The 15,904-nt window shown below is 45.4% G+C and overlaps 1 protein-coding gene across 1 annotated transcript in view; it reads left to right on the top strand.

The window, feature by feature from the left end:
- Spon1 (spondin 1) overlaps window positions 1–15,904 on the top strand; it is a 275,300-nt gene that overhangs the window by 146,687 nt on the left and 112,709 nt on the right. The window contains exon 6 of the mRNA XM_032892851.1: window positions 14,053–14,201. Within this exon, the coding sequence (XP_032748742.1) occupies window positions 14,053–14,201 (149 nt within the window). The remainder of the gene's footprint in view (window positions 1–14,052; window positions 14,202–15,904) is intronic.

Here is a 15,904-nt window from a genome sequence, read left to right as displayed (position 1 = left end):
GCAGTTCAGAACTGGCCAGAAAAGGGTGAGTCCAGAGAAGGCTGAGCTTTTTGAACGCACAAACGCCAGTGCCCCCAATGGCACGGTCATACCTCTTGCTCTTCTTAACCCCCAGAGATAATGCTGGTGACAGCCATGTGTGGCATCCAAATGACTTCTGCACAAAACTCAGACATGGCCCAAACTGTGAGTCCTTTGTGAAGTAGGAGTCACACAGTGAAGTCCGGCCGACTATCTATGTCGGGCCGAATTCTTGCTGGCAATGAAGCTCCCAAACCTGTAGTGTGAAGTATGGTTCGTGCGTGCCTCACAGGATCACTGAGGGAGAATGGGAGGCTACAGGCTGACACCTATGAAGCATGTGATGTCAGGAACATGCTTAGCAATTGATGGTGGCTGTGGTGCTGATGCTGAAGGGTGATTATGGGAATCAGGAAGGAAGGAAAGATGGCCAGAGGTCATCTGTATTCTTTTTACAAAAACTCACAAGAGCTTAACTGAATGAGCTGAGTTCCAGCTGTGGGTTTCCCCAAAAGCGTAGCCTGAGGCAACAACTGTTTACAAGAGCCGAGTGTTGGGGTTGGGGATTTAGCTCAGTGGTAGAGCGCTTGCCTAGCAAGCGCAAGGCCCTGGGTTCGGTCCCCAGCTCCGAAGGGAAAAAAAAAAGAGCCGAGTGTTACCTGAGGAAGGTAATTTTTACAGAGAGCAGGGGACAAAGGATAAAGTAACTGGGAGAGGAGGAACATCTGCCTAAGGATGTATTACTGAGATCCCTGAAGGTCACTGTGTTGGAAAAGTATCATCTGTGGTCAAGAGCTTTCCAAGGGCATCTTTACTGCCCCCACCCCATAGGCTAAGGCTTCAAAGGTTGGTACTGTCCTGTTCTCCCAAGCACTTGTCTAAGCTTCAGAAACAGTACACTTGCTGAATGACCTCAAAGTAAGTGGTCAGAGTCAGTTTTGTCATCTGTGAAATGGGAATAATAAACAGAACCCAGCTCCTGAGGTTGTTACTGGGTAATAGAAGAAGCAAATCAGTACGAAATCCCTGCCACGTCAAAAATTTCCATAACTGGTTACAGTTAATCTTAGTATTTTATTTCTTCAGGGAAGGTAGGGCTGGGAGCACACAGAGACACATGGGAACTGTCCAACTGGGAAGGATGAAGTCTTAGACCATTTCTCAGAGGTGGGGTCAGTGTAGCTTGGGGTTCAGGCACATCAGCACTAGGGGTTCAGAAACCCACTGGGTAGGTAGAGCGAGTGGTAGGATGGGAGCAGCAGAATTAGTCAGACCTATGCACGACAGCAGAGCCCCTGACATAAGCAGGGGTGCAGGATTGAGGCTCCTGCCTCTGGAGTTACATGTGGGAGCTGACAGAGCTGAGCCGGGTGGAAGGACCAAAGCAACATCTCTGTGTGCAGCTCTTTGGGCCAATGAACAGACATGAGGGCAATGCAGGCACCAGGGAATGAGCCTTGTCTACAGAACAAACTTAAAGCTACTTAGGATAATACATTCAACCTAACACTGTGTGCATCCATTTATAATCTGACAAGGACAAAACCATAGGGGCAGAAACTAGACCAGAGCCTTCAGAGATGGGTGGCAAAGTGGAATAGATTACAGTCACAGGAGAAGGGGATCCTGAAAGTGCCATGTGTCTTTACTATGATGGTAGCTACCTGAAAGTAGGCTGTAGTCAACCCTTGCTAGCTGGTTTATTAAAAAGGGGTCTGTCGCTGATTTGAAAGCATCCTTTCATTTTAAAGGGAAATAAAGAAGGCACACAGTAATCGTCTTTATATTGTCTCCAGTACCTGCCTATCTGCAGAACAGACAGTAGCAAAAGCCTTGAGGACTGGGTTGGGGAGTCGGGGGAGAGCTTCACCTCAGTCTATAAGGAAAATCACACCAGGGAGGAGGGAATGGAAACTGCTTGCTGAGGCTGGAAAGCTGCAAAGACAAAAGACAAAAGACAAAAGACAGCTCTGAGAGAGAGAGAGAGAGAAGAGAGAGAGAGAGAGAGAGAGAGAGAGAGAGAGAGAGCTGGTAGAAGTGCTAGCCCAGAGAGAGGGACTTGGAATTCTACTCCGAGGGAGAGACTTTTCAGTGACACAGAGCTGAAAGATGCCTCTCACCCACGCATTTACCATTTCCAGAACTTTCCATCGCTTCATACAGATATGCACTGCCATCTGTTTTCATTTCCCTTCGGCCTGAAGAACTTCCTTTAATATTTCATACGCTACAGATGTGCTAGTCATAAATTTGCTCAGCTTTCATTTATCAAAAAAAATATGCTTGGTTTTATACTCATCACTGAAGAATATTTTTACAAGGTAATAGAATTCTAAGCTGATGGGTTTTATTTCTTTTAAAAATTTAAAGGTGTCATTTCGTCGTCTCTGGGTCTGCCTTGGTTTTGAACCAGGGGGGGTATTCCTTTCTGTTCTAATTGTGATGTGCTTTTTATTGCTTTTTAATACCTTCCTCCTGTCTCTCTCAGATGGTGATGGCTTATGTGTCTTTTCCCCCTTTATTTCATTTTGTTTGGTCTTTCTTAATTTTAGATGCTTTGCTTTGCTTTTTATCCATGGTGTGGAGGGTGGAGAGCTTGAGATTTGGGAGTTGGTATTTTTTTAATCAAATTTTGGGAAATTTCAAACATTGTTTATTTAAATACTCAGTCATCTCTCAATCCTATCCTGCGGACTCCATTTAAACCATTTATTTTCATTCCACATGTCGCCTGGACTCCAGTCTGTTTTTTTCAACCTCTTCCTCATTGTGAATTATATTTCTGTTACTCACTTGTAGTTTACTGACATTTTCCTTTGGTGTATCCAAATGCAGTTTTGTTGTTTTCATATCTAGAATTTCTGCTTGGCCTTTCAAAATATTTCTCTGCCAAGATTTCCCATCTGTTCATTCATTATACCCATCTTTTCTTTAAATCCTTGAATATTGGTAATAGCTGTTTTACAGCCCCTGCATGTTACTCCTATCTGAATATAACCTCAGGAACTCCTTCTACTAGCTAATTTTCCCCATGTCTTAGGTTTTATTGCTTTTACATGTGTCAAATAATATGTGTATATGTGGGTTAGCACACATATGCACATATTATGTACACGTGGACACCAGAAGTCAATGTTGGGTGTCCATTTCAGTCTCTTCCCTTTACTTTCCAAAGCAGAGTCTCTCAATGAACCTGGATCCCATTGATTCAGCTAGGCTGGCTAACCAATGTCTCTACTTATCTCTAAACTATCACTTCCACCATCATCCCTGCTCCAGCACAGAGGACATGGGTGTGCTAAACCATATTGTACCTGACTTTTACATAGTCACTTCTTTATTGCATTGTGAAGGCTCAGTTGTTGAGTGTCTGGACTTTATTTAGTTGGCATAGGACTAATGGTAATTTGCTGGTGGATCCATTTGATTCCCTTTCAATGACTAAATAATTTGATTAAATAATGTAAAGCTAGCTTAAGATAAGTCTAGGTAGCCTCCCTTATTAAGACAAAGTGGATTTGTTGTTGGTGGTGGTGGTGTTTTGTTTTTTGGCTTTTCTTTATTCACTTTACATCCTGACTGCTGTCCTCCCCTCCCACAGTCCCTTCCCCCAACTCCCTTCCCCTTCTCTTCTGAGAGAGTAGAGAAGCACTCCCATGGGTATCCCACCACCCTATCACATCAAGTGTCTGTGCTTCTTCTCCCATTGGGGCCAGAAAGGACATCCAAGTTAGGAAAATGGATTCCAAGACAAAGCAGTTTTTTTTATATATATTTATTTATTTTATGTATATGAGTACATTGTAGCTGTCTTCAGACACACCAGAAGAGAGCATCAGATTTCATTACAGATGGTTGTGAGCCACCATGTGGTTCCTGGGAATTGAACTCAGGACCTCTGGAAGAGCAGTCAGTGCTCTTAACTGCTGAGCCATCTCTCCAGCCCCGACAAAGTAGTTTTAACACTGACTTACAGCTTTTCATTTGAGTTTCAACTCTCAGTTGAGTGCGAAGTATCTGTGCTATGGGTGGTTTAGAAGTTCTGTGTCTCCAGACTCTGTAACCTCTGGAATCTTCATTGAACTCTTTCTCTTATCTGCCTTGTGGAGTCTCACCCTGCACAAATTTGACTTAATTTAGAAAGAGTTAGGGGGTCAACTGCGCATCTCTCTGAAGCTCATCTCTCTCTCTAGTTTGCTTCTCTCTGGCATCTTAGCCCATACATCCTGTCTGTTTCAACCGTGCAATCCCTGTTTATACCTCCTCAACCTAACTAGTCTGCTTTATCCTCCATCTTCCTTCACGACAAACCAGTAAGTGTCTTTTGTAGCAACCAGGAAAGCATGGGCTCAGGTCTCAGGTTTCCCCTTCTCTTGGGGATTGGAGCCTTTACTGTCTGTTTCAAGCATCCCCAAACAGGAACTCTGTGTAGTCTGCTCTGTTTTAGAGTTCCCTCAGAGGCAGAAGCCAAAGGAGTACAACTAGATTTATGAGTTGATTGTAGATAAAAATTGGTTTATTTGGACAGAACTCATAAATAAGGCCTATCCAGGAGGCTGAGGGGGGGGGTCATAAATTCAAAGTCAGAAGTCTGGGGGTGTAGGTCAGTGGTTGAGCTCTTACATATGTGAGACCCTAGGGTGAGCCCTAAGTACTACTGGAGAGAGAGATAGAAAGAGGAGGGTGAGTGGATTTGCTCATTACTCTATATCACCTTCTAGGAAAAAATAAAAATTCCTATTAAGGCACAATTTGTATCCCTTCATGATCTGCTTGACTTCTTAGTCTCATCACAGATCATTCATTATTTATTAAAACACAGACACAGACACACACACACACACACACACACACACACACACACACACACACACACACACGGGGGGTAGGAGGATGTGGACAGCAGAGAAGGTACCCAAAGAATCCATGGTGTTGGATTTTCTTTTTATACCTTTGCTTTTACATCTAACACCTAACTTTTCTTCTGGAAAAATACAGTCTTTTCCCAGCTCCATATCTGCCTTGATAACTCCTATCCGCTAAACTTTACCTCATCTGCCTCTTCCAGGAAGCCTCTAGCACCATCTGGGCTGAGCGTCTGCCTTGTTAGACTTTTACATTTTGTCTGTCTCAATTGAAGTTACCTCACTCAATTCACTGTCATAGTCTGGTTAGGACCTGTCCTTCCTAGCCTTCACCCCTCCTCCAATTGAATATCTCAAAGACATGGAACTGACGCGTCTCAGAGTTGCCATGGCCTGGCTCAGGGCTTGGCAAATGGTTTCTATAAAGAGCCAGATGGTGAGTATTTTAGGCTTTGCAGGCCAAACTACTCAACTTTGCCACTGTGGCATGAATGCAAGGCTCAGATAATGAATAAAATATCAAACGTTATTGGAACAAAGACAGGCAGCTCTAGCTTGATGGTCCCTAGTTCTATGCATCATATGAACCAAGTAAGTGTTCACTGGTGGCATAGCAGGGTGCAGTGAAATCTTGCTGAAGGCCTCAGAGGAGATTGAAGAGACAAAGCAGATAAAATCCATTTCCTAAGAACAGTTTTCTAGAAAGAAAGGGAGTGTTCTTGTGCCCTTAAGAAAGGGAAAAAATGATAGCTGAGTGTAGAAACTAGAAAGACAGGAAGTGGAGGAAGCCCCCGCCCAGTCAGTACATGACCTCATGCAAGTGTTCAGCTACACAGGGACAGGGTCCTGAAGAATGCAGTGATCAGAGTGGGTCCCTGGAGTAGCCAAGAGAGAAAGAGCCAAAAGGCACATGCAAGCTGTGTCCTAGGTAGCACTTAGAAGCAGATCACAGAAGCCAAGTTCTGTAGCCAAATTCAAAGCATTGGAAATTAGGCAGAGTCTGGGCCCAGGTCCAGGGGGACGTTACCAAGGCCAAGCAGAGAGTGAGGTCCAACACATCATATGTATATAAAACTGTCAGGTCCTCAACGGTTTTCGGTTAGCTGCTGGCCACATGGTGCATACAGGGGTCTGTGGATAGCTTGACCTTGGTCTTGAAGAGATGTAAGTGACAAGGTTGCCTAGTAAAAGATCAAGTTCAATCCTACTGAGAGAAGGCAGGACATAGAGATCAGAGGACTGCTGCTAGGTGCACCTGCTACAGTAAACTTCACAAGGCCCCAGCAAACAAAATAAAACCAGAACAAAGATGTGCTCAGAGGACCATGGACCAAGGCTGGGGTTAGGTAACAGGGGTTAAATCAGTCCTGTCAGCAAGGTCTAGTGCATTCTTCTATGAAGCACGATGAATGGATATCAAGAAAGTGAATGGGTGGCTTGTACAGGACTAGGCTTGGCAGGGGACCTTAACAGCTGGCCAGGAAATCTGGGCTGTCAGTGAACACCTGCTGTATTCGTCAACATTCTCCAAAGAAACAGGAGAAAGAGGTTGTGGGCGCATATATATAAAGAGACTTATTATAAGGAATTGGCTCACTCGAACACGAGGAGTGTGAAGTTACAGATACGCAGCTAGTAACCTGGAGTCTGGAGCCAGACAGTGGTGCCGCTCCTATCCTGCTCTGAAAGCCTCTGAAGCTTTGGAATGTGTAATTCTAGTCTGCAAGCCACCAGTAAACTCAAGAGCCAGAAAGACTCAGTGTTACTTGAATCCAAAGAAACGATGCCCCAGCTTGGACTCAGGTACCCAGCAGGAAATCTGTATTACTGCAGAATCAACCTTTGTGTTCTAATTGGGTCCTCAGATGACTAGGTGGGACCCAGTCCTTCAGAGGGAACAATCTGTTTTAGGGTATCTACCAATTCAAATGATAGTCTCCTTTCGACACCCTCAGAATCACATCTAGGATGTTTGACCAAATGTCTAGCCTCTCCGTAGCCCATTCAAGTTGTCACGTTAAATTAATCATCATTCAGGCTGTGTGCAGAGCACCTCGGAGAATCAACCTGTCATGGAACATGCTTCCCCCAACACCAGACAAGATGCAGACCTGCTTCTGATGGATGCTGGCCTTTTAGGCATCTTGTAAACACTGGTAATTTAGTACCAGATATGACAGCAAGAAAGGGGCCAAGGAGGCTGTCAGTATACATATTGAGTACATATATTCAAGGCTCACCTGAAGTGGCTTTTTAGACAAATGGATTTGGATAGCTATCAGCATCACTGACTCATATGTGTAAGCATTTCTTCCTCCCAGCGTACCACACATTTGTCCCATAGAAATTTCACCTAAGCTATTGGAAATTCACGCTAAGGCTGCTTTATGCAACTCTTCTTGTTATTTACAGGAATATGGGTGAGGGGTTACTTTTCTCTTACTGTGATAAAAACACCATGTCCAAGGCAACTTATAGAATTTATTTGGGCATTCAGAGGAAGAAGAGTCCTTCACGGTGAGGGAGGCAAGACAGAGTAGAGAGCTCACATCTTCAACTATAAGCACGAAGTAGAAACAGTGAAGTAGAGTGGAACCAGGAGTTTAATGCAAAAGCGTTTAATGCCTGGTAATACTTTTCCTCCAGCAAGGCTGCACCACCTAAATCCTCCCTAAACAATGTTACCAACTGGGGACCAAGTGTGCAAATGCCCAGTCCTATGATGGGTGTTTCTCATTCAAATGGGTAACTCAGAGTTGGTAACTCAAAGGCAGTGGCATCACCAAATACCCGACCTCGGTATGATTGACACCTCAAAAAAAGCTGGGTCTCTGGCACCTTCTGCTTGACTTGCATGCAGTTCTGCAGCTCAGAGTCTCTTCTCTCCATAGCAGTTATTACTGCTTACATAAAGTTGAGGATTAGGTCTGTTAAACTTTACAGGTTTCAGAAACTTCCTGAGGCTTCTAAGTTTCATGTACTTCCTGAGTCCTACAAGCTTTCTTTAATCTCAAGGAAATAGCCACTTGAAAACTGTTGGGATGACCAAACAACCATGTACTTTTCTGTAAGGAGAATGAGTTAGTAATTGTCTTTGGCTTTCCTCTGCCCAACTGTCTCACCAGAACAACAGGATGATGTTCTGATTATTCTTTCAAGGTATCTACAAGCATTAATCTTACCCCTTATCACCATACCTTCTAGTGCCTGGGTCTTCTTTCTCTCCCCTCCCTTATTTCTTAGGGTTTATTTCTTTCAGCTAAGTGGAGTCTGTTTGACCACCTTATTCTGCTGGTCCCATGCTTCTGGGTTCCAGCTAGATGATTCCAAAGTCATACCCAGCATCCCTGTCTACTCGGCCTACTGGTTCTAACGGCCACTCAGGCACCTAAACACATTCCTCTTGGCCATCATGCCTTCCACAAACTGATCTGGATTTCTCCTGTCTCCTTTAGATTTACTTTTTATTTATTGGTGATTTTATTTAATGGGCATCAGCCTAAAGACAGCGCTGAGAACTTGGTCATATTATCTTCTTTACAGAGGAAGAAACTGGGGCTAAGAATGATTGACTTGTTTCACTAGAACATTCTAGAACCAAGACTAGAATATACATTGATCAGATCCCAAGAAAAAGAGTTTAGATGACTTTACCAAAAATTGCCTCCCTGAGGGGTGCGTGCATGTGTGTGTGTGTGTGTGTGTGTGTGTGTGTTATTTGAGATTGAACTTAGGGCCCCTTTTATACTAACCAGGTGAGTGCTTTCTTGTTTAGCTACATCTCTAGTCCACAGTCTTCTGTCATATTGCCTGGTCTCCTAGCCACTTCTCTCCTCTTCCTCTACTACTGCCCTAAAGCAAACTCTGTAAATTCAAGCAAGGAATGTTGAACGCCTCCCATTTTGTCTCCTCACCTTTAGACCCTGTCCCCTCCTGACATTGGGTGTGCCCCACAACATAAGATATAAGATATAAAGAAGAGCTGGCCCCTGCACCAGGCTAACCTGGCCAAGAATCCCAGAGTCGTGGGTAATCTTGCAAGAAACTCTCTAAGTCCAGATTTCCTCATGTAAAAGAATTCTGACAGAATCTTGTTAGTTAATTTTCTTGTCACTGTAACAACTACTCGGCAGAAGCAAACTACGGGAAAGAGGATGTATTTTGGCTTGTGGTTTTAGAGGGAATACTTCCATACTTCCATGTGACAGCTGCTGCATGTCAGTTCACAGCAGCTTTCTGGCCTTCCAGTTGGGCCAGAAGTGAGTCCAGGATATACCCTTAAATGTCCAACCCCAGCAATCACCTCTGCTCTCCAGATACTGCCTTTTAAGGGTCCACAATCTCCCAAACAGTGCCACCAGCTGAGGGCCAGGTGCTCAAACACATGGACCAACAGGTGTCCTACCATATCACCCACCTTTCCTAGTGCTACTGACCACATAGACACTCAGAGCTCTCTATAGCTAGTCCTGACTTTCTGTCTGTCTAATCTCCTGGTATTCTAATTCTCCAGTCCACTCAAGGCTCTCTTGCATTTTCTGTCTCCATGGTGGGGTGTAGATGGGGAACCAGTGTTCTTAAGTCAAGTAGACCTGGGGTTGAAGCCTAGCTTTCCTCTCCCTGGTCTGTGAACTCAGGTGGCCTCCCTAAACTCTGTGGGGTTTAGGTTCCTCATTCAGAACATGGAGAGATAATGTTACACTGAGGAAAGCATCTCTTATGTGTTTTATATGTATATGTGTTTTGCCCACATATATTTATGTGCACCATGTACAAGCATTGCCGCACATGGAGACCGGAAGAGGGTGTCAGAATCCCTGGAAGTGGAGTTACAGGAAGTTGTGTGATATCATTTGGGGACTGGGAGCTGAACATGGGTTCTGTGTAAGAGCAGCCAGCTTTTAACCACTGAGCCTCTAGGTTCTCATGCATTCCCATTGGGCACATGTGCTCTCCTTCTTTTCCTCCTCTTCCTCCCCTCTTCTCCCTCCTCCTCCTCCTCCTTCCCATTCTCCTCCTTCACTTCCTTCTTCCCATCTCTCCTTCTCTTCCTCCTCCTCCTCTTTCTTCTCCTCCCCTTCTTCTCCTCTTTCTTCCCCCCCCCCTCCTTTTCCCTCCTCTTCCTCCTCTCCTTCTTCCCCTCTGCCTTCTTCTCCTCCTTCCCATCCCCCTCCTTCCTCCCTTCCCCCTGGTGATACTGAAAACATTCCCATGGGTTTCTTTATCTGAAAGGATGTTAAGAACAGTTTATAGCTTTTGTAGTTCCTTCAAAACCAGCCGAATTAATTCGCACAGCTCTGGGAGTTTGGATTTGTAACTGTTACTCCTGTTTTAAAAGGGAAGACAGCCTAGGATATAGCTCAGTGAATGAGAACATGTGAAGTGTTGGGTTTCGTTCCCAGAGCCATGTGAAGCAAACAACAAATAAATAAATACAAGGAGAACTGAGGCTCTCAGAGGTTGGATGACTGGTTCATGAACACAACTCTCCAGGTTCAGTCGCCATGTGTCTTTCCCTGTACCAATTTGCACCTGCACGGCTGCTGCTTACCTGCCACAGATGCACATTTTTTTTTTTTTGGTTCTTTTTTTCGGAGATGGGGACCGAACCCAGGGCCTTGCGCTTCCTAGGCAAGCACTCTACCACTGAGCTAAATCCCCAACCCCCACAGATGCACATTTTAAGTTGCCAACTGTCTTTCCGTCGGTGCTTGCTTTGCATACCCCCTACCGTAGGAAGGGTGTGGTCTTGCCCTTCCCCTAGCCTAGCATAGACCTTACTGAACTGATGGGACTGGGTTGAAATTTGAAGGCTGTGCACCACTGCAAAGTCACTCTAGGAAGCTAACACTTGCAGTGCTTAGCAGGGTGAATGCATAGAGTGAAACTTTATTCAAGAGAGTAAGAGACACAAAGGCAGACCGCCTCTGGGAGTGCCTGCCTCCCTGCACACCAGCTCCTCAACCCGATTCACTGGATTTCGGGAATTGGGAGCTGGTTTTTTCATCTCCCGTGTTATTATGCGATAACTCTGATGAGCTGGATCATAGCTAATCTGCTCCTCCATCTGTTTCCCCACCCCCAGACTGTGAGTCCCTCAGGGCAGACGCCATGTTCTATTCCCGTATGGCCTGCCACTGTGTTTGGTACTTAGCTAATGGAAGTTGAATGGATAAAGCAGAAAGACCCATCTGGGTCCATCTTCTGATCCCCTGTGACTGTGCTCATTTCCATTCTCTTTCTGTCACATCCCATAATATATATGTTTATTTCCCATGGTAAGGTAAGGGCAGGCTTCACATCTTTCAGTTTTGAAACCACTCCACAGCCATGGAATCGGGAAGGCATACTTACTGAGTCTCTGTTCTGGGCCGAGGTAATATCCACATAGTCTCTCTCTCTCTCTCTCTCTCTCTCTCTCTCTCTCTCTCTCTCTCTCTCTCTCTCTCTCTTATGATTTCACTTAACTTTCCTAATAGGTCAGTATGAAAGAGGGCAAAATGTGGGTAAATAAGAAAGTGAATCTGGGAGTTTACATAGCTAGGATGTGCAAGTGCTGTGTGGAATCCTTATCCTTGGCTGGAAAACCCAGTGCCTTTCTTCCTCATTCTGTCTCTTGGTTTTCCAACAGCAGCACAGAGCACATCTGAGACCTTAGCCTGGTAGGAGTCAGGAGCAGAGCTGAACTGAACTCGAATTTAATTGCACTGAATTAAATTGTGCCTGTATGTTCCCAATGTTTGGGGAATATACACTGCCACCTTCTCATTTGATTGATTGTGCAAAATGCTTCTGGAAACATGAGTGAGAGCTGACATAAGAAACAGGGAGGAGGACAGTTTCCCTCATGGAGTCTACAGCCTACTAGGACTACAACAATAGTAAATATGGTCTGTATTACTGGAGACACGGGAGGCAGGAGCTTCAGTCAGCCAAAGCTTCTGGATGATCACTGTCACAGTTTCCTTTCTATTTCTGTGACAAACATCATTAGATTACACTCCCATGTCACATCATTGGGGAAGGCAGGGCAGTAAAGAAAGCAGAGGGGTTGGGGATTTAGCTCAGTGGTAGAGCACTTGCCTAGCAAGCTCAAGGCCCTGGGTTCGGTCCCCCGCTCCGAAAAATAGAAAAGAAAAAAAAATTCTAAAAATAAAAAAAGAAAGAAAGCAGAACCTGTAACAGAAACTATGTGAAGGAATGCTAGCTCACTCATTCATTTAGCTAGATGTTTTAGACTACCCAGAATGGCCCACCTAGGGAATGGTGCCACCCACAGTGTGCTGGATCATCTTGCATCATTAATAATCAAGACACACATACACACACAAAGACAAGATCATAATCTGACCTGGGAAACCCCTTAGTTGGGACTTCTCCTCTCAGATGACTCTAGATTATATCAAGCTGACAATGGAGATTACTTAAGAAAATCATGAAGGAGGAAAAGAGATATCTAAGCCAAGCAAGACAGTACAGAGGGAATAACAATGCTCCTTATATACAGAATTTCAGCTAGGACAGGCCTGAGCATAGGAGGCGTTTCAGTAGAGCAGCACAATGGGGAGCAGTAGATGCTGAAGTTGGTCTCTCTGTGTTTATATTGCAAGCTAAAGGTCACGAAGCTGTGCCTTCACAAGGATACTCTTAGCTTAAATGACAGGAAAGCCTTTCTCACTGCTCAGGAAATGAATTAGAGAACTGGCCGGCCACATCTCCGCCTGTCTTTTCTTGAGGCAATCATCATGGCCGTCGTTCCCTGATGTGCAGGAAACAGTGAGCACTTGGGTTGACCCACATGGTGATTTCATTTGCCTGGGTTGGGGTGTGGCTGCTATCAGCAGACTGGGAGGGTGCCACCTGGCTTTATGTCCTCGATGTGCTCCTGGAGTAGAAAGCCTTAGGAGGTGCAATGGCTACTATAGAAACAGGACCAGGCCCTGCTCAGAATCCTTTTTGAACATGGTGGGATGGAGTGAAGAGTTCTGTCCACTCTAAGACATATAGCAATTAACTAAAAGCACCACTTGGGCTTATCTAATTTAGATATTCCCCTTCACTGTGCCTGTAAATGTTCTTTAATTTGAGACTACGTAAAGCCAGCCAAAGAATGGCTGAGAAATGAACCAGCCCAATGAACTGTATGTGACTTAGTCTATGAAGTATATGTGATTTAGTCAATAGTAAATGTAGATAAATCTGAAGTATTTGTATCTAAGAAGAAGCCCACTGTGGTACTGGCTTGAGTGTCAGTTCCTTGTTCCCCAGTTCCTTAGGAACTTTGATGAACCCCAAGCTATGTTCTAGCTTGCACTTGTTCAAATACTGCTGTTCCTTCACATTATCCATGACGGCCCTCCTGCACCCCACTGTTTTCCACCATCCCTGGTGGTCATCACCAAGCCACCATGGGCTGGCCACCTCCGCACTCCCAGATGGTCTGCCCTGTTCTCTGAATGTGATTAGCCTGCTCGCCCCTCACACGGGACTCATATGTACATAAAAGTCAGCTGAGGAAAGCCATGTTGAGCCTGAGCACGAAAGCTGGTTCCTACACACACTTCAGCTTCTGCTCCCTGCTCACGCCTCAAGATATCCATGCCATTCTGCTCCCTCTACCACATCCTTCACCCTGCTGCCTGGATGATTTATCTAAAAGTCAAATGCAATCATGTTGCTCCCCCCTTCAGTGGCTTCCAGGTCTTTTCCGATGCCATCCAAACTCCTGGAGCACTTAGAGCAATGCCATCTGTGAGCAGGCTCCTTCTACCTCCATGGCATCTAGTTCTCTATTGACAGTGGCACTGAAATGCTGAATTGCTGATGGCTTTCCAAGCACAGCATTAATCCATGTTCCTGAGCCTGCCAGAAACAGCCCTTCCTTCCTATTTAGCCTTACAAATCTCACTGGCATTTCAAATTCTCTCAACTGTCCGCCTCTCAGAGAACTCCTTAGGCAGAGGGTGTCTTGGGCTGTCTTCTTGAAGCACCCACTGTTCACTTCTGCATGATTCCCAGACTTATTCTCTCTAATCCCTGAGTAGTATTGGCAGTGCCTACTCAGTACTGGCTGAACCTTTGAATAGTTTCCTTTCCTCCCCATTACTGAAGAGGTTCAAATTTCCACCCTGGCCACACTGATATCTATATCCTGATTGATTTCCAGGTCGGGCTAATCACTGGTCTGCCATCATTGGCGGATCCCACTCCAAGAACTACGTGCTGTGGGAGTACGGAGGGTATGCCAGTGAAGGGGTCAAGCAAGTTGCTGAACTTGGCTCACCAGTAAAAATGGAGGAAGAAATTCGACAACAGGTAAGAACGGACTCCTGATCAACCAACAGCAAGAAATGAGGTCAGAGCATCCCTGAGTTTCATTTTCAGGAGCTTGAAATGTGCTGTAGAGTGTGCTTGGGGTTAAGGTGAGGGCTATGTGAATTAGAGAGTCTCAGTTTCTCTCCCTAAACTCATGCATCATCTAGCTTCTGTATGCTAAACCCTGCTGTAGGTTTGTTGTTGGAAAGGCAGACCTCTGGTCTCCGGAGAGAGAGACTGTGATTTGGGGTTTCATACTGTGGTTCTTGAGGGTAGAGGGCAATCTTCAAGCTGTCTAAGCAAATTGTCACTTCTGAAAACAGACATTTTATGTGTTGGCATGTATCGTTTTGCAACAGTGTCTTGATGTGTCTGATGAATTCACTGACCATTAGTCATGATCGTCATGTACTGATGAGATACCAGGGGCTCAGGAGCTGCCCCATTATCTAGCCCCCAGCATCTACCCAGGAGGGCAGGAGAAATGACCTGCTCTTCTTGTCAGTGTGTTTACCTGACAATGGACCATCCCTCATCAAAAGTTAGTAACAAATAGAGGCTGAGAAGAGGGGTCTTGGAAGAATAGCCATTTTGTGGTTTGCTGTGGAGATAACAATGGCCTGGCTTTAGCTGTCAATCCCACAGAAGCCGCTCTGGCACAAGAGAACTACTTAAGCAGCCATGTCTTGCTGACCCCAGCTGCTTTGGAGCAAGAAAAAGGACAAGCTGTGTTTGAGGGTGTGGCTATTCCACAGTGCAGGACACTGAAAGGCCACCACCATCCTTCTTCCTCTTGCCCTTCATCTCCCAAAGTGACGGAGGAGGTCCCACCTGTGTGGTGCTCCTGTTGCCTCATGATGGGTGTATGCTCAGAGGCCTCAGCAGACTGAGGGGGTGAGCACGGCCAGACCTTGTGCTTCTCTGAAGCTTACCCTCTGGACGCCAGGCTGCCCACAGTCCTGGACTGCATGCAATGGAAGTCACTCAACTCCTTCATGGCGCCCTTAGACCACAGTGGGGGAAAGGCTTCAGAACAAACTTGTGTTTCTTCTCCATTTGGTTTGAAGTCTAAATGTTTTAACATTGCATGGCATTAATTAGTGGTCAAACACCCTTCTCTGTAACTGAGGATGACCTAGAATTCCTTAATCTTCCTGCCTCTGCCTCTGAGTCCTAGGATGGCAGGCATGCAGCACTGGGCCAAGTGTTATGCAGTGGTCAGAATCAAACCACGACTTTCGTGTAAGTTAGGGCAGTATGCTGTTAACTGAGCTGCATCTCCAGCCCACAGCGTTGGCCTTCTAAATGCCCAGTTTCTCCTACTCTGCCATGCCTCACAAGCAACCTAACCCTTCAGGCTATAGCCAAGTCATGACTGCTCCCTCCATATTGGCACTAGTGTGTCTGGCTTGCCAGTGGGGACCCTTTGTCTGGAAACCCAAAGGTCTGCTTTTTAGCTCTTAAGCATGAAATTGTGATTGTCCAGCTCTGAGGAATGGGATGCTGGGAACCACTTGTTACAGAGAAATGCTGAAACTGGCAAAGTAAATTCAAGATCAAGGGTGCCCTCCTAACAGTGCCAGTCTTGCTTACTGACTTTCTTTAGAAGTTTCTGGAAAGGAGAAACATATGCAGGAATCCCACAAAGTTAAAACTCTGAGCCAGACAGATGGCTCAGCAGGTAAAGGCACCTGCCACACAAG

Source organism: Rattus rattus, chromosome 2 (assembly GCF_011064425.1).
Source record: "Rattus rattus isolate New Zealand chromosome 2, Rrattus_CSIRO_v1, whole genome shotgun sequence".
NCBI classification, from domain to species: domain Eukaryota; kingdom Metazoa; phylum Chordata; class Mammalia; order Rodentia; family Muridae; genus Rattus; species Rattus rattus.
The sequence above is the reverse complement of the archived record's forward strand: the minus strand, read 5'-3'. Positions and strand labels throughout refer to the sequence as shown.